At 38.5% G+C, this 25,650-nt stretch overlaps 1 protein-coding gene across 3 annotated transcripts in view; it reads right to left on the minus strand.

The window, feature by feature from the left end:
• Window positions 1-2,044: 2,044 nt before the first annotated feature.
• The window catches only part of espn (espin), a 40,426-nt gene continuing 16,820 nt past the window's right edge, over window positions 2,045-25,650 (minus strand). For 2 of the 3 annotated variants that reach the window (XM_086141812.1, XM_086141810.1), the window contains 8 exons: window positions 22,780-22,938; window positions 19,265-19,496; window positions 17,975-18,028; window positions 14,977-15,122; window positions 14,004-14,381; window positions 6,098-6,177; window positions 4,899-4,919; window positions 2,045-3,996 (listed from right to left, as the gene is read on the minus strand). In XM_086141812.1, the coding sequence (XP_085997938.1) occupies window positions 3,849-3,996; window positions 4,899-4,919; window positions 6,098-6,177; window positions 14,004-14,381; window positions 14,977-15,122; window positions 17,975-18,028; window positions 19,265-19,496; window positions 22,780-22,938 (1,218 nt within the window). In that variant the 3' untranslated portion in view covers window positions 2,045-3,848. The remainder of the gene's footprint in view (window positions 3,997-4,898; window positions 4,920-6,097; window positions 6,178-14,003; window positions 14,382-14,976; window positions 15,123-17,974; window positions 18,029-19,264; window positions 19,497-22,779; window positions 22,939-25,650) is intronic. The other variant, XM_086141811.1, reaches the window with a different exon arrangement.

Here is a 25,650-nt window from a genome sequence, read left to right on the forward strand (position 1 = left end):
TAACCAGTTCAAACATGTGACATTAATACAGGTAACATATGGAAGACTAAGGCGCCTCTTACAAAAGAAGTTACAGATCTGTGAGAGACAGAAATCTTGCTTGTTTGTAGGTGACCAAATGCTTATTACCATTTAATTCATTAAAAATTCTACAATGGGATTTTCTGTATTCTTTCCCCTCATTCTGAAAATGACAGGCCTCTCTCACCTTTTAAGGGGGAGAACTTGCACAATTGGTGGTTGACTAAATCCTTTTTTTGCCTCGCTATACTTAATGTGGAGAGACATCAATAGGTAGAAGGTAAATCAGTTGAAAGGTGCAAATACAACATCATACTAGCAACAGTGTTGAGGTAGTATGGTGTGTCAGTCAGATTGCCACAGCCAAGAGTGCCTTCCTGTGACATTTGGTCCAGCACCTTGGTGGAATTGTCAGCTGTGACATGACAAGTCCCTCCAAGCACTTGATGGTAGTCGGGGTGAGGGCCACAGGACAGAATTCATCTATGTTGGCTGCAGAACCATATGTTGGCATAGGCAGGATGGTTGTGGTTTTGAGACATGTGGGAACAACTACCGTACCTGGGTCAGTGACAAGTTTACATTGTCAGTGACGACCATATCTTGCCGCCCTGCACATGCTTTGAGCACCAGGCATCAGGACCTGCCGCTTTCCAAGGATTGACCCAACTCTGTGGGTCTGTGAGAGTCTGTGGCTGGTCATCAGGTGGAAGAATGAGCTTTTCCTAGGAGGTCTTGTCAAAACAAGCATACAGGACTGTCTCAGAAAATTAGAATGTTGTGATAAAGTTCTCTATCTTCTGTGATGCAATTACAAAAACAAAAATGTCATACATTCTGGATTCATTACAAATCAACTGAAATATTGCAAGTCTTTTATTATTTTAATATTGCTGATTATGGCTTACATCTTAAGAAAAATCAAAACTCCTATCTCAAAATGTTCGAATATCATGAAAAAGTAATTTTTGTTTTTTTAGTTGCAATAGAGAAGATAAAGAACATTTTCATTTTCTGAGACAGTCCTGTAGAACTGGCTTAGCATATTAAGGTTGAAGGTGGAGAGCTGCCCTTGCCATTATGATGGCCCTTTTGAGGCCGGCCCTGCATGTTTTTTTACTTCTCAGCATTTCTTGACCTGAAAGTATCTTTTTTTCAGTGGCTGGTGTACGGTACCACTTCAGATTGAGTCCTGCCACATACAAAAGCTGCATCAGGAATGGATAGGAAGAAGTGTAGGACTTTGTTGGATGATGCAACCACAATCACCTGCATCTCCACAACCAAGACCAAGGAGTTAGTTGTGGATTTCAGCACTCCTGGGCCTTATCTGGTGCCAGTGGCGGTCAACTGACTGTGTGGAGTTTATGTAGTCTTACAATAATGTGGGAGTTCTGCTGGATGATAAAATGGACTGAACATATAATCTGTGCAGGAAAGGTGAGTGCTGAACATCCTCAGCATCAGCAGCAGAGAGGAATACCCCACGCCTGGACAAATTGGCGAGGAAAGCGAGCTTTGTCGTGGGCAGGGATCTTGATAGTTTCAATTCTGTGGCAGAGTGATGGGCACCGAGCAGGCTCCAATATTTTTTTCCTTGTCATTTAACAAGTATAGGCTTGACTTGGTGCTGTAACATATTGGTCATTGTGTTATTTTTTATTGGGTAATAAGGTATCTCCATATACAAATCAAAGCCTTCTGCTTCTCTTCTATTTGACAGCATTACCAGTAAAAATGGTCAATAGGATGGTTTTAAAAATATTTGTTTGCAATTACTTGACAATTTGTTTCATACTGCTGTACTCAAGACCCCAGTTTGATTTGCAGTATTAATCTTTTACATAAATTATGACATGTTATTGTGTGGAAGTTAAAAAAACATTTGGATGTTCCGAACACAATCACCATTTCAGTTATCAGTTATCTGTTAGCATCAGTAACTCCAGCCTGCAAAATGGATTTAGCTGAGGCAGCTTCACAACAACCTGCAAATTACAATGGTCACTCAAGCAGATAGTTTGGTGATTCTACAGATTTATTTTCTTCGTTTTTAACAGTCTAAAATTATTATTATACATGAGTTAGCCAACATTCTGTTCAAGCAAGGCTGAGAAACATAATATAATCCAATATGGAAACAAATGACAAAATCCCAAGAGGGGCCTTATGTACAGAGGTTATATTTATAGATAATCAAATGGCAATGATGTTTGCATTGTTTCAAATTTCAACATCATATGGCATCCCATGAAAGTGAATTATTGATTATAGGTATTTCCCATGTTTTCCCCAAAGCTCAGTCACATGTTTCATGAAGCGTATACTCTTCCAACATTTATGAATAAACATATAGCAGAATAGTTCCTATATTTTGACAATCATATGATTTAACCAAGATGGCTGTGAGATCCAAATTAATGTCCTGCTCACATTTACATTCTCACTTCTGACACTAATTTTCCACATAGAGTTTTGTAATATATGCCAAAGTAATAAATGTGTGCTTGACATTTTTTCCTGGAATGATGAAAACCTTTGGAAGTAAAATAATTTTCTGACAGAAATGATAAACAAATGAAGCAGTACTGCATTATTTCTGACTTTTGTCTCAGTTCTCATGCAAAAATCAGTAATCTACACATCTAGAGTTAATCGCACATTATAGTGTGCACTGAAGCTAGAGTCTTAGTTGCTTTAGTAAATGTAAATTATTATTATCTAAGACACAGTACACTTTTGATATTTTCTGGCATCCAGAAAATAATGTGCTCATGAAAAACATATCTACTCATTTCTATTAGCACAGAGGCTGGAAAAGACATGAAACAAACCAATGTCCTTTCTTTATATGTGTAATATTCAGATTGTGCTAAAACACCTTGTAAGTTTCTTCTCTTCGATGTGTCCAGGTTTTATTCAAAAAGGCTTTGTTTAACATAGAAACCCACAGTTACAGTACTCACCTTGTATGCTTTTTTCTTCTCGGTCACTTTTTGAAACTCAGTATTCAGGGTCAAGTCAACTAACGATATGTAACATGCTTGGTAGACTTAGTGCTAACATGCACGTACCATTTCACGTTCATGATCACAGATTAAAACTGTTTGAAATCAATTACCAACCTAGCAGCATTTCCTTTTTCCAGTGTTGATTAATAAATTAAAATCTGCTACATAATCTTTATGTCAGTTAAAACAAGATGTATAACCATAATCCAAATCCACAGAGAACTTACAAAAATGCTAAAGGAAAATTAGTTTGTACAATGTGTGATATATTTCTTATTAAGATTACATCTCTGGCAGTATAATGAAACCGTTTAAATTCTGCAACTATGCAACAGATAAAACAATCTCAGGACTATGCATATCTAATGACATTGCTTTGATACTGTCCATTTATGGTCCAGTGAATTGTAGTTGAGTATTAAACTAGGTGACATTGCTATTGTTGAGCTATCTTACCATTCATTGCATAATCGCGAGCATGGCTAATAAAAGTAAACATAACTGTAAAGACAGCACTTTCCTCTGTGGCAATAATGCTCACAAGTAGGCCATCCATTTATCACAAACCTGGCCATATGATAAAATGATATCTGGAATAGGAGGTGGTGGGACACACTGCCGTGGTTCCTCCAAGCTGCAGTCACGGCATGATTCTATGTGTCTGGAGGCTTGAATAGTACAGATGAGTGGAAGAGGAGAGAGCTTCTCCCCATTGGTCTGTAGTGGACAGCAGGGTTTGGGTAGTGGATGCTTTCAATGAAGGCCTTGGAGGGCTTGGGGGTAATAAGTAGTGTGGCAGAGGATTGGAACTGCATGTCACTGTTTGGCTGTATCTCCTTTCTTCAGGATGATCTGTCGCTGCCAAGGGGCCAGTTTAGTTTCATCGTAGCCCAAGGTCCGTAGTCGCTCCAGCTCTGTCTTTTCCTCTTTCTCTTTGGCCTGCTTGGCCTCCTCCTCTGCTTTTCTGAGAGAATCAGCAGAAAAAATGGTAAGAAAAAAACGTAGGAATTCCAAAGAATGTTTCACACAGTTGTGCTTAAAAATGTATATTAATTTCATACATCAGCTCTATTACCAAAGTCTGTCATATCATGGCTTAATATGAAACAAAGCAACACTCCCACACATTAAAAATGAATACTCAGACTCAAAAACTTATACAAATCTTATTCTGTTCAGTCATCAAACTTATGATATTGGATTTGGACGGCCTCTAATTGCCCACATATTTTAGACTATGTAATTCTATTCCTGGTCTGCCCTCTCAGTATGAGCAGTGACACCACTGTACCGCCACGGGCTGGAGTAGAATCAGCACTTTCTTCTTTTGTCTCGTGACTCGTCCTATAAAAGCAAATGACTGTTCCATGAGAAAAGACCTGAACAACCGGGGTGCATGGGGGCAACAACCTTTGGTGGATAATGTTTTCATTCATACTTAGTCGTCACTGGTATGCTATTTCTTCTGCCTATAAAAATTTGAATTGCAGATTCTTTTTATTTATCAATCAATCCTAGGATTGATATGAGTCACAAATAAATTTACCTCCAGAACAAAAGCCTTAACCTTAGAATGTATATTTGTTGACCAATACCCCAATATTTCCAAATGTATTCTAGCGAGCTATAGCTCCTGGTCTTTCCATATGACCAGGTAGGACTTTTACTATAATAATCATTTATTTTGAGCGCACCAACCACTGGACCATGGCCGAACCCCATTCAGCTAGTTGTCAACTTCAAGCACGGCTTCAGCTCTGGTTTGGCAAATCACATCCCAGACGACCCATCTGGGATGTCACAATATTTATCGGCTCATTATCATGATATTAGTCATCATGACATAGAGTAACAAAGATTTCTTACCTCTTCTGTTCCCTGCCACATCAGGAGGGCATAAACACAAAGAGAGAAAGTGTAAATATCTTCAATGACATCAAGGCTTATATTCATTCATTCATTCATCCATCCATCCATCCATCCATCCATCCATCCATCCATCCATCCATCCATCCATTCATTCATTCATTCATTCATTCATTCATTCATTCTCTTTCACTTATCCTGTACTGAGGGTCACAGGGATGCTGGAGCCTATCCCAGCTGTCACAGGGTGAGAGGCAGGAACCGCACTCCATTCGATCACATACAGTGACATACAACCATTCACTCTCTCGATTACACATCTTGCCAATGCAGGGTCTCCAGTTAACTTGCTGCATATTTTGGGACAGTGGAAGGAAACTGGATGACCTGGAAGAACTCGGAGAAAACGTGCAAATTCCACACAGAAAGGCGCCCCGCTGAATCTTCTTGCTGTGAGGCGGAAGTGCTAACAACTGTGCCGGTGTGCACAATAATTCAATCAAGCCAGAAACATATTTTCAACTATTGATCATTACAAGAGCTCATGATTTATGTTAGTTCAGTACAAACCGATGGAGCGGTTTGAGAATGATTTGCGTTTTTGTATTTTCTCTTATTTTCATGGCATTGTGTTCCATTGTATTTTTTAAACTAACATATTACTGACTCTTAATAATGAATACATTTGGACAAGCCTTTCTCGCATCACAGGTGTTGTGATTTTTCACTGATGAAACACAAAATATAATCTAATATGAAATTACAACAGGGGCATATAAAAACCTCAGACAATATTTTTGGCAGGTTTTAAGCATTCAGTATGAAATATCTAGCACAGTGATATGATGCTACAAAGGCTTGTATAAAATGGGAATAGATTACTTAAGTAGAATGTAAGCTTAGGCAGCTTTCCTGCTTGCCCCACTGGCTAAAATCAGTTTAATTGTAATGACTCAAACATGTTTGCATGTATGACATGTTCAAGCACAAGATGTTGTATCATCATATCAGTGAACAGTGAACATCAATGCATCTCTCATACCTCACACAAATGCCCATTTGCAATGCACTTTGGTGAAAGACACCCCAAAAATCAAACATTTATAGTTAAACAAAATGAAGTGAATATTGTAACAAAAATAATTACATCACAACAAGGGATTAATAGAAGAGTGGGGGAGCATCGCTTTGCTACTCACCTCTCTTCATCCATCTTTTTCTTCATCATATCTCTCCTCCAAGCTGGCATGGATGCGAGGCGTGCTGCCTCCTCTTCAGCCTGCAGATAGGTCAGGAGGCAGGTGGGGGGAAAAGATAGGGATCCATGGCTATCAGTGAATGACTGGAATTGTAATGCAGGTACTGCTTTCCCTGGCTGCTTTCAGAGTCAAATCATCCAATAAAATTCAAGCAGTGTTTAAGATGACTTTTCGATTGTGATTTGCAGAGAATGAAGACCAAAGATTGCTTAAAATTTGAACACGGATTTAAGCTGATTAACTGACAAGCACAATCTTTTTGGGGACACCACACTATCATGAGCAGATGGACAGGTAATTAATCACTGAAAAAGATGTGAAAGAGTCAATCACTAAACCTATTAATTTGTACATTTACAAGAGGACACGTTCAGGTAGCCAGTTATAACTGTGATGATGATGATTATAAAATGAACATCACACCTTTAGTCAAAATCATGCAACTGAGTTGTATCACTGACGTTCTTTGCAAGACAATGTAAAATTTTGTTACTTGGTTTCATCCCACTAAAATCTCATTTTGTTCCTTTTCTACACATTAAACATCATCCTTGTAAAACGAAGTGATGACGCCTTTCTATAAGGTCTACTTTTAAAGACTGGAGGTCAGTTGTGTCTCTGTTTTTATGTCTGGCTTGGCATATATATGCCAGAAAAGAAAATCATTGTGTCCATCTGCAAACATTTTTTCCAATATTAAATGATAGACAAATGACTGTTATGAAAGAAATATGAAAACTGAGAAAGCTAATACTGTGATTTGTGTACAATAATATGGGGTAATATCAGCGGTGTCATCGATTAATAAATGTTATTCCCCATTTCTACGGAACTAAAAGGTAACACCTTTTGGTCGTACATTCAGCAAGTGGATCCTTTCCTCCATTTTAAACCTGTAACCAAAGGGGAGCTGAGGCTGACAAAGATTACACTCCTTGATTTTAATTTTGACCTGACAGGACACATAGACCCTTACAAATTTTTTCTCAAGACTTTCACATGTCCTGACAAACTTGAATCCAGGTAAGATAAGCTTCATACTGGATTTTTCATGATTCTCCAAGGAATTAAAAATGAGTAAGAAACCCCACAAAAGGTTCCATTTGTTCCATGGTATGTGATCCAAATTTTGCAAATAAGAATAATTTTATACTATTAAATATGTAAACATTAAGGCAGGACCACTTCATATTTGCAGCAGTATTTTCAGAACAGACATCCTGTAAAATAGTACACCCCTAAGACATGAGATTTACTCATTTACAGCTACATGAATGTGAAAGTTTCATTGCACAAGTGACAGACAGCAGAGGTATGACAGCAGGGATCTTCACCGATTTACATCAACATTTAGATAAATTGTAGATTGTGCACATAAAAACACTCTTCATCCATCTATCCATCCATCGTCTGCTGCTTATCCTGCACTCAGGGTCGCACTGGATGCTGGAGCCTATCCCAGCTGTCATCAGGCAAGAAGCGGGGTACAGTCATAGGGCCACGTATAGATACAAACAATCATACGCTCACTCATTCTGGGTAATTTTTTTTCCCAATTTTCTTACTCTTCATACATTAGTACTTAACCCTCTCAGGCTCAAATTAAGTTGTGGCGTAATTAGCTAAGTAGCATTTAGCTGTCGCAAATCTGCAACATCTGCCTGGGGAGGGTTAAAATGAACAAAGTTCCATGGTGATATTGATTTATCCTGTGTCCTTGGTGAGGTTGTAGGTGCACTTTCAGGAGTGAAGACACAAGGTTTTGAGATGTATACTGTTGTTCGACAGTAAAATTCTGTTTGATCGAAAATTTACAAAACATACAAATGAGATATTCATGCCTTCCAAATTCAGATTTTCCTATTGACTCACAAAGCTTCAGAATATATATCAGTTTCATCTTTTTTTTCCTTTTGTTGCTAAAGTTAGATTTTAATCTTTATTTTAGCATTACCTATTTTGAGAGTGAAAATTTTCATCTTAAGCAGTTCAATTTGTACTATGAAAAAATATATGTATATACATCTATCTTAGCATTTTTAATGAGGAGGAGGTGGATTAGAGAATTTTGTTATGCCATAAAATATATGCTGTGAAGATTTTGGGGGGTTTTGAGATAGAAGTGTTGTAGATTGTGCACCTGTCATCTCAACGAGTTTGAGCCATGGATATGAAATTGACTGGCCTATGACAGCAATTTGACTTTCCTATTCCAAGTTCAATCATTAACTCAAATCCCCCTACTTCTGGACTTTCTCCTCGGAGCCAGAGGTCACATAACTATGTGTGTCCATTTTTAATGTCAGCAGACACATGTGTCAAACTTCTGTATTCGACTGGAATTACCACAAGCTCTTTATTGTTTATATTCATGACATTTGAGGGAATTAATAAATCTCAAATCTAAAATACATTTTGTTTTTGTTAATTTTGTTTACTAGCTGACTCCCTTCCCTTCTCGGCTTCAAGTGCTAAAGATCCACTGTAACCTCCTTAAGGCTTCTGTAAGCCATAGATAGCATGACAGCGGGTGGTACTAAGAGGGTTATTTGAAGATAATCTTGAGGCTGCGGAAGAGAATAGTGTGGCTCCTCACAGCTGCAAGCATTGCATCACAGGATTACACACATAAGAATTTGTGTTTGGTGGTTGCTCTCTCATTGTTAATACTGTATTTCAGAGCGATTTAGTTTCTAAGTCTTGATGGAATCATTTAATGAGAACCACTTGGCAATTGTATGTATTTCCATGTCCTTGTTTTAGTTTAGTTAGAAATCATAAAATCACAAAAATGTCAACAAGCTTTATTTTCAAATCCAATAAGAAAAGCAAATAACAATGTAACATGTAATTCAATATTGGAAAGTTATATCAAATATCTCAAAAACACGCAATATAAATTAAAAACATCTTTATTGCTTAAACACATTTTTTCCTGGAGTGATTACAACTTGATATTTTAACTTAGATGATAAAGTCATCAGATCAGTTTAAACTTTGCTGATGGCTATTCATAGTTTTAGAATTCAATTTAAATTGATAATGAGACATAAAATCCAAGTTTATGGTTCAGCTCTATGACTTCATCGTACCCATCAATTTATACTGACTAGCCACACTGTATATTATTGTGAGGCGAGATACTTAAAAAGCAAGCACTTTTTGAAACACTATGCTACTTTAAACCTGCACAAATCCCAAGACATCAGTAAAACTGTAAAGGCCAATATTTTAATATAACATTGGGTTTAAAAGAGTGAGTCACCAAGACTAACTCAGAATGATGATAAAGTCCGAAGTATAAATGAAAGGTTATTTAACGTTTTTTTTCAGACCAAATATCTTGTGCATCGATTTATGTTATGTACCCCAAAACCTAAATAGATGCACATTTTTTTCTGGCTGAAAAATTGAAAAATTGTCTTTCTCACCTATAAATTTCCCAGATATAATGTACCATGGCAATTGATCTCACGAGATCTTTGACGTGTTGCTTGAACACATATGGGTGTTGTAGACGTTTTTTATCTTACCACTTGTATGCAAGCAGATTGGTCAGTACAGCTAAGTGAATGCTCTTTGCAGTTAAGTCTCTCATGTGACATGGCCTAAAAGCTAGGAAACCAGATTAGTTTCTTAAACTTTGATGTAAGGGCTACTTTCCCTGATCACGCTCTTTACTTTTTTTTCTTTTCTTTCCAGTTTTTCAGAAGGATCAGGATGAAATGGATTCATACTCCAAATACATGCAATTATTAAATATCAAAAAGCTCAGCTTCCTTTTCTTTCCAAAAAGCAAAGCTTCGGTCAATGTATCTAATAATCTCCTCATTACTGAACTCTTTGAGTTCATAAATCACTTTAATTGAGTCTTCATTTGGTACATCTGCATGTAGGGGTTTAATGGTGTTGGGTTCCTCTGCAATTTTAACAGTAGAAGAACAGTTTTGAACTGGATTTAATCCAGTACTTTCTAACTTGTCCTGCACGGATGCTGTCCCAAGCATTGGTGGAGCATCAATGTTCTGTTCAACTTCAGCTGTCAACCTCATCATTCCATCAGCATGTGAACTTGTGTCATTATAAAACACTTTTTTATTTGTGCTCAGCTCAGTGGCTCTCATGTCCTTGTGAGTATTGTGCCGTGACCCTTGCAGGGTTGCCTGTTCCACATACTGATTATTTTCCGATAAACCATCCAGGTCTGCGGAAAAAGGTGATGGAACATCTGATTGTGAAGTTGGTGGGATAAATGGAGAGTATTGCATTGGAGGAGTATATTGTGCATTTGGTTTGGAATCAGGTTGCTTAGGTGGAGGTGGAGGTGGGGGATGAGAAGGTGGAGGAGGAAGTGACTCCTGCAGTGGCATGACAGACATCTCAGAAGACACTGAATGTAGAGAAGCTGTCATCACACCTCCCCCGTCATCTGAGGTTCCAAAATACTTGAGCTTTATGTCTTCAAAACCATCCTCCCAGTCTCGCCTTCCTCGCTCAATTTCCTCCATGACTTCTTTGTGAAACTGCCGAATGACCTCCCATTTGTGACGACCAAGACGATCAAACATTTCATAGCATAAGAGGTGGCGGAATTTCCGCTCATTGCGAGTCATATTCATTTCAAGTAGCTGGAAGTATCCTAGCATGAAGAGGTCAAGGGTTAGACTTTCATAATGTACCGGTGACCCATTGATGTGGGGCAAGAAATGCTCTGGCCAATAGATCATCTGGGCACGACTTAACCTGCGAATCTGACGTGTGGGCACTTGGCTCATGATTGTCCTCCAGTGGCCTATCAGGTTTCCGACAACCTGTTTGGACTTCATGAAAAAGAGGAGTTTGTCATCTTCACTGTGCATCTCACCACCAGTTTGAGCCCCAAACTGGTTGTAGTCCAAACTATTTGCTGTTAAATTATTTCTTTTCCGATCACTACATTTAGTCTGGTAAGATTCAGAAATAGTATACTTCCGCCAATGTTCGAGAAACAGTAAGACGATCCTTTCTTTCCTCATTTCGATGCATTCCTGGACACAACTCAGATCTGTCTGTACCTCCAAACTTCTTGTGATTTGATCGTTATTTAAAATAGGGTCTGAAGACAGAACTTGGTTGAAGTGTTCTATGTTTGTTGGCGCTATTGACTCCGTGGACTTATGTGTCTGAGATATATGACTGGCAATAACAGGCTCTTCAACAATTATTAATGACAATTCCTCTGCTGAAAGTAAATCTTCATTTGACAGGGATGGAAGAATATCAGAAGAACAAGTTATATCTTTCTGACAAACTGTCTCAGGAAGATTACTAGATTCACTCACAACTGGAAGTGACCGCGTGCGTTTGTAAACTCTATTAGATTTGCAGTCTCCGGACGGACTTGGAATTTCATAGTTTGCTTTGAGGATTTTCACCGAAACCCCACACTGTTTTATCTCCTTTTCCACATCTTCTCTTGTTGAGAAGGACTGAGACCGACCAATAATGCCACTGCCAGATGATCCTGCCGGATCAGACATATTTGTGCTCAAACTTTTCATGTTATTTTGAGAGTATTCAGAATATAGAAGATCCAAAATGTCTATTTCCTTGCCCCCCATGGTGGCAAGAAGAATGGCCATACTCTTAAGTAGGGTGGAAATCTTGCTGCACCAGGCCGGAAGGTCTTCAGCTTGTCCATGTACTTGCTTTGGATTGACTGAGAAATGCCCCTGGGTGAGGGCAGCAGAAACTGGTAGAAGCTGGTGAAGCTCCTGCTCCAGTTCCTCCAGTTCCCTCTCAACTTCAGAGACCTTGTGCATCACTTGCAAGTTCTCAATTTGCTTCTCAATGCGGTTGAGATCATCCTCTGTCATCAGTTCCCCAAACGGGCCCAATATGGCATTGTGGACATGGGAGTAGTGCCATTCCTGAGGCTGGTACTGCCCACTTGCCGTAAACTAAATCAGAGTTCAAAGGAGACCAAAGACAAGAAAAAGGAAGGAGGGAGGGGCTCCTTCAGCTTAGGGTTCCTTGTGTGAACACATGCTTAAGCGTAACTCTTACTCCACACAAATGATATACATTGATTTAGTGGTGCAATGGCACTGCCTCATTATCAATCATGAAACTTTGATGTGAGTCAGAGAAATACATGATGCAGACTATTAACTAATTTCTACCTGTACAGACAAATAACATATAAATAAATGTGTTACATGTCTCTTTTGGCACATTTTGGGAACTTGACACTGCACTGCAGGTCTCTTCTATCTTTGATCTTCTTATATCTGTACACACACACACACAAACACACACATACATCTATACCTATATCTATCTATCTATATCTATAGATAGATAGATAGATAGATAGATAGATAGATAGATAGATAGATAGACGTCATTTAGGTTTTTTAACAATAACCAAAGGCTGAACATTCAGTGTGTTCTGCCATCCAGCAGTTTTTATTTCTATGTGATAAATGTTTTGCACTAGTGTCACTGTTTGAACCATCAGTGCGTCCACCATTCTCCAGCAAACATCCAGTAGGGATGCTAAACAACACTGGACATGTTCGGTAGTGCCACAGAAGTGTCAACATGGAGAGTTGAGTGAAACAAACAGTTATCTGAGTTTAAATGGTGTTGTTCCTTATCAGATGATTTCCATACAAAAAATAACCTCACAAATACAGGGAAAAAAAGAAAAACAACATTAAATTAAAAAGAAACTACACTATGTAAATATTTGTAGTTACTGTATTTTTTTTGAGAGTAAAGTAATGTACACAATTATTTATTGGTATTGTCTGCAGTTATATTGACTGTTAACATGTAGTGTGAATGGGCTCGGCATCACACCACTGAATCAGCATGTAACCCTGAACCTACAAAACTCCATCACCAGACAGCAGCTCACACTGAAACCTTTGTCAAGTGTGTTAATGCTAAGATGGGCATTGTAGCCAAAAGCTCACTCCACCGCAAACAAAAGGTGCTGCTGTGTCAAGTGACTAAAAAGACATGCATACTGATATCTCTAAGTTGATAAATCATTAAAGCTTTCAAGAAAAAAACAAGCACATACTATTATCAAACACCAGCAGGTCCAATGCCATTTCATTTCATGCAAAGAATGAATAACAATCAAACTGTCTCTTACGTTGACTTATTCATGGGGTAAATCATATCACAAAAATAATCAGTACTCACTGCTTTACTGTAGACTACATTTGAATGACACTGATTCAAAAATGATTTAGTACCTGCTCAATCATCTTTGAGATTATGACTGCAAGCCTTGGTAATGATCATTCAGACAAGTTAAATCAAAACATTTATCATATCTTTGGGGATTTTAAAGGTTATGTTAGGTTTTAAATAGTAGGATATACTATACAACTGCACCTGTATAACGGTGACAAATTTACAAAAATTGCAGTCATGATAACCAAGAACTAAATTTTAAACTTGTAAAGCCAAACAGCACTTCCTGTGTGTTTACTGAGTCCCCGCCTTAACCTCTGCCTACAGCTTTTGCTCAAGAGATAAGGAGAAAATTTAGCTGTAAAACCCTCAGTTTCAGCCTGCGCTAACTGTTTTGAGAGTAGCAAGTCTAAAAAAAAGGGAGTAAACATTGCATGCATATAAAATATATTTCACACAAGTTAGCTCTTTAAAATCAGAAAGATCCATGCTCAAACACAAGGCGCTTTCCCATTTGTGTTGTTAATTATTGTGAAGCCACACAAAGACATGTCAGGAGCTTTCCAAATTTACATAATCACAAATGAGATGGCAAGCACACATTGAGAAGAAACAAAGGCTCTGGAACTCTCAAAAGCAACTGAATATCATGGCTTACCTTGCGTTTGTGGTCCTCCTCCTCTTGCATCTTGACCTGAAGCTTTCTCACCATCACCTGCCTCTTCCACTCAGGGATGGCTTTTCCCTGTTCGTCATGAGTGGGCACGAGAGCCTCCACGTCTGTGAGGCTTGTCTTTCGCCCCGACTCTGCCCCTGCTACACTGACACTGCTGTTCCCATTGAACACAGAGCTGGAGGACAGTTGCTCATAGCTCGCAGAGGCAGACAAGGTCCTGGCAGATCCTGAGCCGGTTGGGCTTGGGCTGGGACTTGGTGTTGATGGCGGGGAGGAGACTGACGCATTGGATGGTAGAGGGGATGGCGGCTTGGTCGGTGGGCTACAAGTGCGAGTCTCTGGTGGAGATGTGGTGCTTCCCTGAAAGAATATAAAGACATAGAAGGACATAAAAATATGGGGTGAGATAATATGGATGACGTGATGTTATTTTCTTAATTTCATGAGCACCCACTAAGTAATATTCTTAGACATACTTTAGCTTTAACCTTTGTCTGATTTTGCCAAAATAAAGCTTTAGCCATACGGCATGTTATATGACTTAACTTATGTTATGGAGTCCCTGTATCTTTAAATTCACACAAAACTCATGAAAACTTGAGCAAAAACTAAATTCCAGACATTACCAAGCATAGATCAATGGTGTCTTTGTGTGCCAGATTTATAAAAACTCCACTGCGGTTGACATGAAACCTATCAGAATTCACTGTTAAACAGGAACTGCAAAAACACAGCTTGTAAGCAATCAGTTCTGTGTCCATTATTTCATTGTGCATCAGGGTAAAAGAAATGCTATCTCTCAGCACAACCTGTTGACTCGATGACCTTACATCTAGAGACATTTGTCTTAAATTTCAAAGGTCGATCCCCTGTTTTGTGCCAGGGTGTCTGTTTAAATCATGTGTCAGTCGACGTAAAATGTTTGACTGTTAATGAGGGCAGGCCATGGACTTACGTTGCTTCCTGTAGGTCCGCTGTTGGAAAAAACAGTAGTGTAGCCTTTACTGTGTGGTGTGGGCTTGAGGCTCTTCCCTGCTTTGATCTCTGCCAGCAGCTCTGAGTTGTCACCAGTGGGGGACATCATGTTGAAAGATTTTGTGCCTTCAGACAAAATGACATAGGCCAAAGTGAAACCGGATAGATAGAAAGCTGAAATAGGGGGAGAGGAAAAAGAGAGAGTGACAGAGATACTCTGAAGAGGAGGGAGCAGGAAAGGGCTTGAGTGGCATTTGAATATTTCATCCCCCTTGGCAGGTAACAATGCTGACCTGGCACATGTTGTACAATGATGGCCCTGAGCCTCTTTCTCCAAGAGACATATATTTTTATCTTTGTTTTTGTTGTTACTTTACTTTGTCTTTGCATTTCTTGAGTTCAAAAGAGGCTTCGGCACTGGAAACATTTCAAACACAAAAAACAATGATGACGCTAGTCCCATCGGGCATGTTTTGCATCATTCTTCAGTTGCAATGAGTCAGGATGCAATGGGATGATCAAATTAAAGATCATTTCACCACTGTAAACTCAAAAGAGAAGGCATGCCATCTCTTTTATAAGTGTCACCTGACACTAACGCTAAGCTGATGAGCCTCTAGATCTTAAAAAAAAGACCTAGGAGTGTGGTAAATGTATGTAGTTAGCTTTCATGAATCCTAATCGGATTATCTTGAACAATGCAACAACTTCATACGTAGTTCGGTTTCAAACTCTATTGGTAATGCCTCACAAAGAACTTTTCAAGTTTTGGGGATGAAATATGAGACATAAGTTTAAAATTGCAATATTGTATTACCAAAGAATAAAAAACAATCTCATCATGTTACATTTGTTCTACATATGGTTAACTGCTAAAACAATAATTAATCAACACTTCCAACAAATATATACATATATACAAACAGAAGGCATATCATTTAGTTTAACCTTTCCAACTGGCATTTAAGTTGCTCAACAGAAATATGTCCAGATTTACATATTAAAGCATTTTTCCTTTACACACATTTTCACACATTTTGCATGGAACAAACCAAGAGCTGCCTCACCTTTTCAAGTAAAAGCAAATGAAATCAATCGTCTCAGATCCTCATTCTTTGATTGAGGAAGACAAAAAAAAAACTAAATAGTCCTTGGGTAAAAATGTTGGCAGTTAGGACGACAACAGAGGTTTTGCTGGACACAATGCCCTGCTGGCCTGCCACCCCTCCTCACTCTCCCTCTCCCTCTCCCCTCTGCTCTCTTTCTCTCTCTTGGGAGGAGAAAGCGGCTTCCTATTAAAGAGCCATCATCACAGTTGGGGTAAATCCAAAGGAATCACCGGTAACTGAAAGTGACAGCTAGCCATTGGCAAGCTGGGGGGAATTAACACACACGTACGCACGCGCACACATTGACACATTGATTTAGTCAGGCAGACACTCCCCCAACACACACACACACATACGCACACAAACACACACATGTTCATCCTTCAATCCTCAGCTTGTTAGTCTGCCCTTCTGGACCAATCTTCACCTCAGCAAAATGACACACAATTCACTCATTTACACACTTTCATGACATGTGTCCCGCTCACACAAGCTCCCCCTGCACATCTACAGTTGACAGAGAGAGGAAGAAACCAATGTAAGAACTAATTTGAGACATGTATGTAGAATAAAAAAATATAAAAAAAGAAAAAAAATATATATATACATATATAAGTGCCACTTGAACCTCCCAAAAATTTATAGTCAAAAGGGCAAATATTAAAATATAAAACATACATGAATTGAATTGAATTGTTCTTTATCAAGAAAGCCTTTTGATTTTACTGGAATATGCAGCTTACCTTCATCCATTTATGTCTGAGAAACCTTTATTATGCAGTCCAGAAATACCTCAGTATTTATATGCAGATATTTTTTGAATATGGTGTTATGGGAATGTGTCTAAAAACACATTTGGTACCTGGGCACAACTGACTCAAGTGCGGGACTGTTAATTTAAAACTTTTAAGAAATGAGGGTGTGGATAAGTCATACTGTGGGGAAAGTTAAGGAAGGTGGAGCTTTGACAGGTTGAGAACATTTGATAAATAGTAAGTCATGACGCAAGTGGCTGCTCAAAACAAAGGGGAGTATGGTGCTATGTTGGTGCAGCATTTTCAATTACGCAACCTGGTTTGTTGCCATTATCTCAAGAAGTAAAGAGCCGGAGATTCATTTTCAACCTCTCTGGGTGGCTTTTTAGTTTATGGCCTTTTAACCATCTATTTATTACATGTTCAACACTGTTACTATAGATGAGTCATTAGTGACCCTTTTCACATAGCATTATTATTAATGGCAGGCAACTCAAACAAAGCCAGTTGATATGTATTAAACGACTGAAGACAGACTGTAAAAAAGTTGTTTTAATAAAACAATGAATGGTTTACAGCTTGATTAATGTTGCTCCTCATTAGTGTTTGTAGCTGCTTTTTGTAGCTTTGGCAAAAATATACTCATTCAGCAATCAGCCATTTAAACCTTTGTTAGAGAGTACGAGCTGGATCCAAATTATGTCCTGCCAAAAAAGCCCTGGCACAGAAATCCTGCTCTGAAATATTGGTTTGCCATTTATATTCACTATGTTTGTAATTATTAAAATAAAGTACAATTAAATACATTTGGCTCATTGTTCATTTTATATATAAAAACTATAAACCAAAATACGTTTTGTTGTTTGGGTTTTCATCTTTTAGTTTAGACTGAAGGGTTCAGTCACAGTTGTTTCATTGTTTTGATTCTCTCTCTCTCTCTCTCTCTCTCTCTCTCTCTCTCTCTCTCTCTCTCTCCATGTAGTATATATATATATATATATATATATATATCAAATCGTGTGGATTTAAATCTTACATTGTGAAAAAGTTTCAAAGCCAGCATGTGAAGTTTTTCACTGATAATTTGAAACGCTGGTTTGTTGTCCGTACTTACTCTTTATTGATCTTAGTTCCCCTCCCTCTGCCTGCAAGGCAGATAGACCCCCGCCTTGACAAAACAGCAGTGACGACAGAGCACCAGAGGTTGAAGGAAAAAAGAGAAACAGATGGAGATGAAGCAAATAAGAGGAGGATTGAATGCATAGAAATATTATTTGTTCATGAAAGCTGGAAGGAAAAGTGGGAAATTCTGTCAAAATGGTACTACTGTTTTCTCTTGATTTTCTTTGCATTACTAACTTCTTCCCACATTTTCTACAGACAAAAAACAATCAATGAGCTCACACCGAAGGGTCAACAGTGGATAGTGATCAAGAGGCAAGGCTTAGTTAGGTCAGAGGGATTATGGTTCTTTCATCTGATAAGGTGAAAGGACTTTACATAGTCATAAGTAAATGGATGAATTTGGAGGAAATTGCTTCACAATATGAGTTATTTTTCTTAATTCAAGCAATAAGAAAACATTGCTTGTCAGTTCACCACACAATTGTTGCTTTGGTAAAGTATACATATACTTATATCATTCCTGCTTAAGTAAGAGTAAGGCCACAGTATCTCAGGCACTTAAGAAATAGATGAACACTACACTATCTTTGAAGGTAGAGGATGACATGGATCCTTGTTTCAGTCTCGGCTCATGTGTACCCGTTGAGATTCACTATGGCCAGTGTAATAAATAAATGCAAATAGTGACACCTAGGTAGCAGAACTGTATCAGGCTGTCACTTTTATTTTTAACTCTCTGTCTAGGAAAGGTTGGCACCAATCTTAACATAAATGCCTGCTGACCACAGTGACTTCAGGGAGTTCAGCAAGAGGTGGAGAGTAAACAACTCATCAGCCAGATGGAACTTTAAACAAACGTATCATCAACTGATCTGTAGATACTGGATGAGACTAATGACCCCTATTTACCAGAAAAGGTCCTCGTGTTTTGTTTTGCACACTGAGGGTTTGATTTCTTTTTTTTTTGTTGGGAAAAATAGCAATTGATAAATGTTTTTATGTGGAATCTTCCAACCCATGACAACCACATTCCATGATTGATTTTTAGTCCTCTATAGTACATATGTTCATGTCAATTGCACTGAAATTACCGTGTGTTATTGTTTTCTTTTTAAGTATATTTTGTCTTATCTTCGCTGATATGTATTGGCAATACTGGTGAGAATTTATGTATGTATAGAGATCCTTTTGTTCTTAAGACAGCAGTGTTTGTGAGGTGAAGGGTTTGAAAACAAAGTTTCCATGATATTTAAAAATAGTGAAAATTAGTGACACTCACTTCCTGATGAAGAAGATGCTCGTCGCTGGTTGATGGAGGTGTTACTGGTATTGTAATTCTGGTGAGCTGGTGTGTCTGGAGGCAGTGGAGGAGGTGGTGGGGGTGTTGGCGTCGGGTTGCTTGGGGGAAGGGGAGGTGGAGGTGGAGGAGGTGGTGGGACCATTTCTTCTGTAGCTCCGTTTTCAGAGCTGGCGGCAGAACTGTTGTTTGGCTCCTCTAACAACACAGAGCCCTGGTTACAGATCATAGAGGGATTGAGCAGAATTACAAGTTTTAGCTTTTAGCGTTTGTTACTTCAGCTCGTTCCCATTAGTCATGTTGTGCAAGTACTTGGCTGGCTAATATTGATCATTGATGACAAGTCTGTGAAAAGTTGCTCAGTAATGATATTGCTGTTTTAATCTAAACCTATTTCATCTTAACAGTAACAGATGATTTTTTTTTGTTGCCAGTGATTATTGCATTGCATTTTATAGTTGTTCTTTTTTGCAAAGCATCTGAAATATCTATATTATGATATCATATTATGTATGTAAAATAATATAATATAATTATATAGGATGCTATTATTTTTAAGAATAAAACAAAGAATAAAAGATGATTAAATAGCATAAAAAAATGTCTCAAGAATCCATGCCTGCATAGGAATTTTGAGTGTCGTCTTCTGCTTGGCTGAACAATCACTCTTTATAGAGTGATGAGAGTGGCAGATGTTTGTAGCCCTATTAGAGGTATCCACCCTCTGCTTCACGCTGTCAGTTCATAAGGACATAATACTCCACTACTAATAACATGGCTATTATGACCTTATCTCAAGGGGAAAACACAGTGGCACAACAGTCATAAGAGGCCATCTGGTATTGGAAGTGATAGTGTTCTAACCTCTGCCCCACCGACGCCCCTTCGCATTACATGCGTCTGACACGTTCTGAAAGCGTGCCAAACCTCTGCTGGATGCAACTTAATGGGGCGTAACATTTGACCCGCCCCTCTTTTATTCTCCAGACACATGCTCATCATTGTGGTCCCCTTTACGCCTCAAACCCCCAGAGGATTTGGGGAGGGGCTATGTCCAGTTGAGCACTGGATGGCACGTGCCGTTGCCGCTGTTGATCAGCAGTCCATCTGCTAGGGTGCCTCTGAGACCAGTAGAGGCCCCACTGAGGCTTTAATTGGCTCAATGTGGATTACACCCCGTATCAGCCCCATCACCCCCACTCTTGACAACCATGAGATTAGGGCAATCTCTCCCCAGGGACAAGGATGAGAGACTAACACAATCTGCTGTCCGTAAAGGTACTTTGTGACAAAAAGATTAATAATCTGCAGAAATGTGTAGTTAACAGAGAGACTTTAGTCAGAGGATATTTTCAGGTTGAGTATCCGAGTAAATGTAGTAAATTTAGTGTCGTTTTTACTTTTATTCAAACCTGTTACATCTCCAATACTTAGAAAATGTGTTAAATTCTTCTCAATAAGGTCAAGATTCAAGGTCTCTTCAGAAAAATCAAAACTTTAGAACAACTCCTGTGTTTGTGAAAGCATAAATATTGCAGAATTTTCCATTACAGAACAGCAGGGTAATTATAATTCTACACGCACAAAATAAGGTTGTTTACTAATCTCATTTGATGTCATAATTGAGAAGTTTACACCACTTCATCATATTAGCAGATAAGGAAATTAATTACTATGGATTTTTAATGCTACTCTAATTAATGAAGGGAATTTTTATCAGCCAAAGTTTTAGTTTAATGTCTGCATCTACTGCATCTATCACAGTAGCCATGTTGTCGACTGGCAAATATTGTGAATAGTTAACCAGGTATGGCCACATTCATAAGTTTTTTTAATTGCTTTGAAAGTTACAACAAACAAGTAATGCACATTTTTTTTGTAAAAGTTGTCATATTTAATGTCATATTTAGATTCTAATTGCAAAATATTGGTCATCCATTTCTGTATCTATCTTCTCACTCTAACTCATAGCCCACAAAATCAAATACAGATTTCCAATAAGCTGTGAAGTGCAAGTCAATTTGGCATTTATTTTTACAGTGATCTTTCTATTTGACAATTAGAAGAATAGTCCGATTGTCTATCCATGTTAATATGCAAAGATATGGTTGTCTTTTGGATGTAACAGGAAGACCCAGGCTGTGATGGTTATTTTCCTGCAGCTGGTAGGCTGGGGCACTACACAGATTTACCAACATTTCATTATATGGTGCCTCTAATTTCTTACAGACAATCAAATAGCCATAATATGATTCCACTACTTAAAAAGATAGTATGGCAATTGATGATGTCCAGCTAAACACCTGCAGGTTTGTAGCTATTTAGTCATTTTATACAATGTGCTGACCTCAAAAAGCAAAAGAAATGAGCAAGCATTTTGCATCTTGTTTCAAACTGAAGAGGGCACTAGATTTTGTACCACAGTGAACAGCTTAATGCACAAGCCATTGTGGCCACCAGTGTGGTAACTTAATGCCAACACACCTCGCTTGGTTCGAGACTATCCTCTATCATTCAACAACAGCAGAGTATGTTAATCAAACCTTCAACAGTTTCTGTTGTTTGTATTTAACTATATGCTAATAATTTGCATGTTTAATTTGATTTGCAATACATTTTTCTAATTACTAATTAACCTACTTCAACATAAACAATACTTTAAGGATAGCTTAAAAATAAGGTGTATACGTAAGTTTGTTTGAAACCCTATGGCATAGGGTTCCAAACAACAAGCAGCTCCTGCCCCTACTGTCTGAACTATGCTGCTTACTCCATTAACCCTCTCAGGCTCAAATTAAGTTGTAGTTGCAGGAAAAATCTGATATTTGGCTGTCGCAAATCTGCAACATCTGCCTGGAGAAGGTTAAATCATCAGAATGAGCTATTTACCAAAAAAAGTACTCTGTTGCATAAGGGCAGTTATGCAAGATCAACAAACATTTATTGTGTTAAGTATACTCAGTAGATATGTAAAAAATATATATATTCAGCATTTTTAGTGGAGGTAGATCATTTTCACATGGTCATTTGAAAAGTAGCTCTAAAGGCAAAAAAGTGTGGGCACCCCTGCCCTATGGCACAGTTTAGTGAAATTATATTGCTTTGTCTTTTATTGAATTCCAATGCCTTGTAATGAGAAACTGTAGCACATTCCCTGTGAATGAAATGAACCACCATTCAGCCATCAGATTAGGACTCATGAACAATTTGAATGAACGACAAAGCATAGTTATCCAGAGAAACCTGATTTCGATACACTTATGGAGACAGCAGACAAGCCGATTAGTAAGATAAAAATCTCAGAAATGGTATATCCATAAAAGGACACCCAAAAAACATGGCTACAAGTTTACCCTCTTGCCCTCGGCACTCTTCAGGACCCGCTAACCTGGCTGACAAATCTTGGAGACGCTGCTATTGAATAGAATACATTGCTTTTGTCTACACATGAAAACATCATAATGCCTTACCAAATCCCTGAGCAGAGTCCACCTTACCTCCTCATTTGGTGCCATGCCTTTGCTCAAGTAGCGCTCAGTCGTGTCGCTGCCCAGGGTCTTGTAGTAGTCCCCAGTGCTTGGCTGCTTGCTGAAGCTCCTGGATCTTCTGTTTGAATCCACGCGCCGTAATTTGTCGTGGCTTTCTCCAGGAGACAGCTGCTCAAGGGACAAAAAGTAAGAGGACCAAGTTCACATGAAATGTTCTTTATCATTTCAGTTTGTTGAAATTACTTCCCCTGGTTCTCCTGGTTATCAGATGAACAGGTGACCATCCGTCGAAGTACATATCTCAGCCCTTGTTCATGACATAAATTAAATAAATCGACCAATGAAACAGTTACGGGTTTATATATTTTCAAGAGAAAAAATAGATCACTGATGCATTAAAAAAACAACTCATGTATGAATGGCAGGGAATGTTGACCTCCATAATAGTTCTTTTGGAATGTGTGGGACAGCAAACAGTAATACATGCTGAGTAGCTTTTCTTGCCTGATTAGCTCTCGTCAGTGACCAAAGCTGCTTTATTTTAATAACAGAACAAGGCTTTTATTCAGTTCTAATACAAGATTGGTATTTATGTTTTCATGTAGAGGCTTCAGAGCCACACAGCTGAGCTTCAGGGAAGAGGGAGCTTTCTGTCCACATGACAGGGTCCGAGATCACTGTCACTTTTCACTCTACCTAATGGTACAATAAAGATAGCATATCAACATCTCATGAGAGTGAGAATTTTCAGTTGAAACATTTTAAAGACTCTTTAAAGACTCTTTAAAGACAACTTGAGATGAACGACATATTTACAAGGTGCAATGAAAAAGAAATGCAGATACATATAAGTAGCCTGTATATTGTCGTCATCATAGTGAAAAGCATAATTTGCCTTTCAAACCAAGGAACCAGCTACAGAGCTAATTTACAATGTGATGTCCTTACAAAATGTCCATACAAGCCTCAGATGTTCAGCGGATGTCCAATGTTAATGTGAGGAAATAATTAATACCTGACCCTTTCCCTGTCTTTTTTGTGGTGTCATGTTCAGAGTTCTGATAAGCCTGTTAAGTTTTGTTGACTGAGAACTTATCAGGTGGGAGGGTAATTTGAGGAGCACTACAGATGGTTTGATTGTTAGCCTGCAGGAAGTTGGGCCAACAGTAGCAAAAGTGCAAAGCATTTCAGCTGCCCACTCCCATCCATCAATGACATTTGAACATACACAGCCTATCTTTCCATTATATGGATCTGTCTGTAGCCATAACATCCTCACTGTGTATTTGTTTTAACAGTTTAATGATTTCCAAAGCATCACACATGTTCAGCCTGTCGTTTGTTTTAAGATGGCCATTTGCATTAAAGCTTTAAATTATTAGTCATATAGACATATAATAAAAATGCAACCAACGACACAAACACAAAGGCATCAGTGTAAACAGAAATGAAAGCAACATGTGCATTGTCTGAATTAGTAGCTCTACAAACGACATCTTACTTTTTTGACAATGAAGCATTTTTCTCGATACTGTGAAAACAAAGCTGTTTTCCTCCGTAAACTCCTTACCTTTGTGTTAAGAATCCACTACTTCAGCCTCAACACAGTCTCAGACACAAAGTCCAACAGAGCTCAGGGTAACTGTCATCAGATCCAGAGCGTCACCTCCTCTCCTGTCCTCTCAGCACTACACCTGTTACTCTACCTGCCCTCTCACTTTACCCACAGTCCTCATCAATAACCTATTGGGCTGGCTTTACAAAAGCAATGATGTCACCACTGATCTGCAGCCTAACAACTTCCGTGCACTGCCCAGGACTTCTTATGCAAAAGCAGTTGCTGCTCTCAACATTGCTGGGAACAATCAAATCTCTAATGCTTTAAGATTATCAGAAATTTGAAGCATTCGGAATCTTGATTTTGCAACAGATGACAAAAAACTAGTAATCTCCAACGTGACCTCAAAGTCCAACTAGTAATTACTAAAGGTGTAAAGTATTAAAAAAATTGGAGGCAAAGCAGTCATTTGCTTGGCTGCTTGAGACATTTGACTTTCATCTAGGCAAATAAGGTGACTAAAGCAAATGCAGACAGTCTTCAAAAACTTGAAAAGGAAACATTTCATCTGATATCCAGTGTGAGAGGACGTTGTTTACTGGTATCTTGCTGCCAAACTGATTTTTTTTCTGCTGTACACACTGATCTTTATTTGTGTGTGTGTGTGTGTGTGTGTGTGTGTGTGTGTGTGTGTGTGTACAGGCATATATTCCCAAGGAGAGGTTTGAGTTAAATTGTTAATGAGCACTGGTCATCTGGGTAAAGAAGGGGTGGCACTAATGAAAAACTCTCCCCCACATGACCAATCGTGCATGGGGAACACATTCACAGACACACATGTATACACATTCACATGGCTTTGCTCTTTGTAGCTGTACAGTATTGAACATTGCTTCCACTTTGTTGAAGAAATTTATCGAGCACAAAGATTTATCGACAACAAAACATTTGTAGGGTTTGAAAATCCAGCGAACTTGTGAATAAAACTGTCCAGTTAACTATCACATCAGGATTCATGGTAATAGATGCTTCATGACAGTGAGTCATCAATTATTAATCTTGAAATTACCAAAATGAAGTAATGCTGGAAGTGGTGTTGTCTTTTAATTGTTGTTTTCTAATCAACTATTTAAACAGACTTCTGAGTCATCTGTGGCCAGATTAATTACTGGAATTAAGATCGAACCCATCACCAAAATCATTGAGTGTCAACCCAGAGACCTCATTATCCTTGCAAACACAATAACATCACTGTGTGAACCAAGAGTCTTTGTTATACAAGAGCAATAGCCTAGATGATGAGTCACAAGGGAAGATGGCCA

The sequence above is a fragment of the Fistularia commersonii genome, chromosome 34, assembly GCF_037954325.1.
Source record: "Fistularia commersonii isolate RoL2024-O1a breed Wild chromosome 34, RoL_Fcom_v1.0, whole genome shotgun sequence".
NCBI lineage: Eukaryota > Metazoa > Chordata > Actinopteri > Syngnathiformes > Fistulariidae > Fistularia > Fistularia commersonii.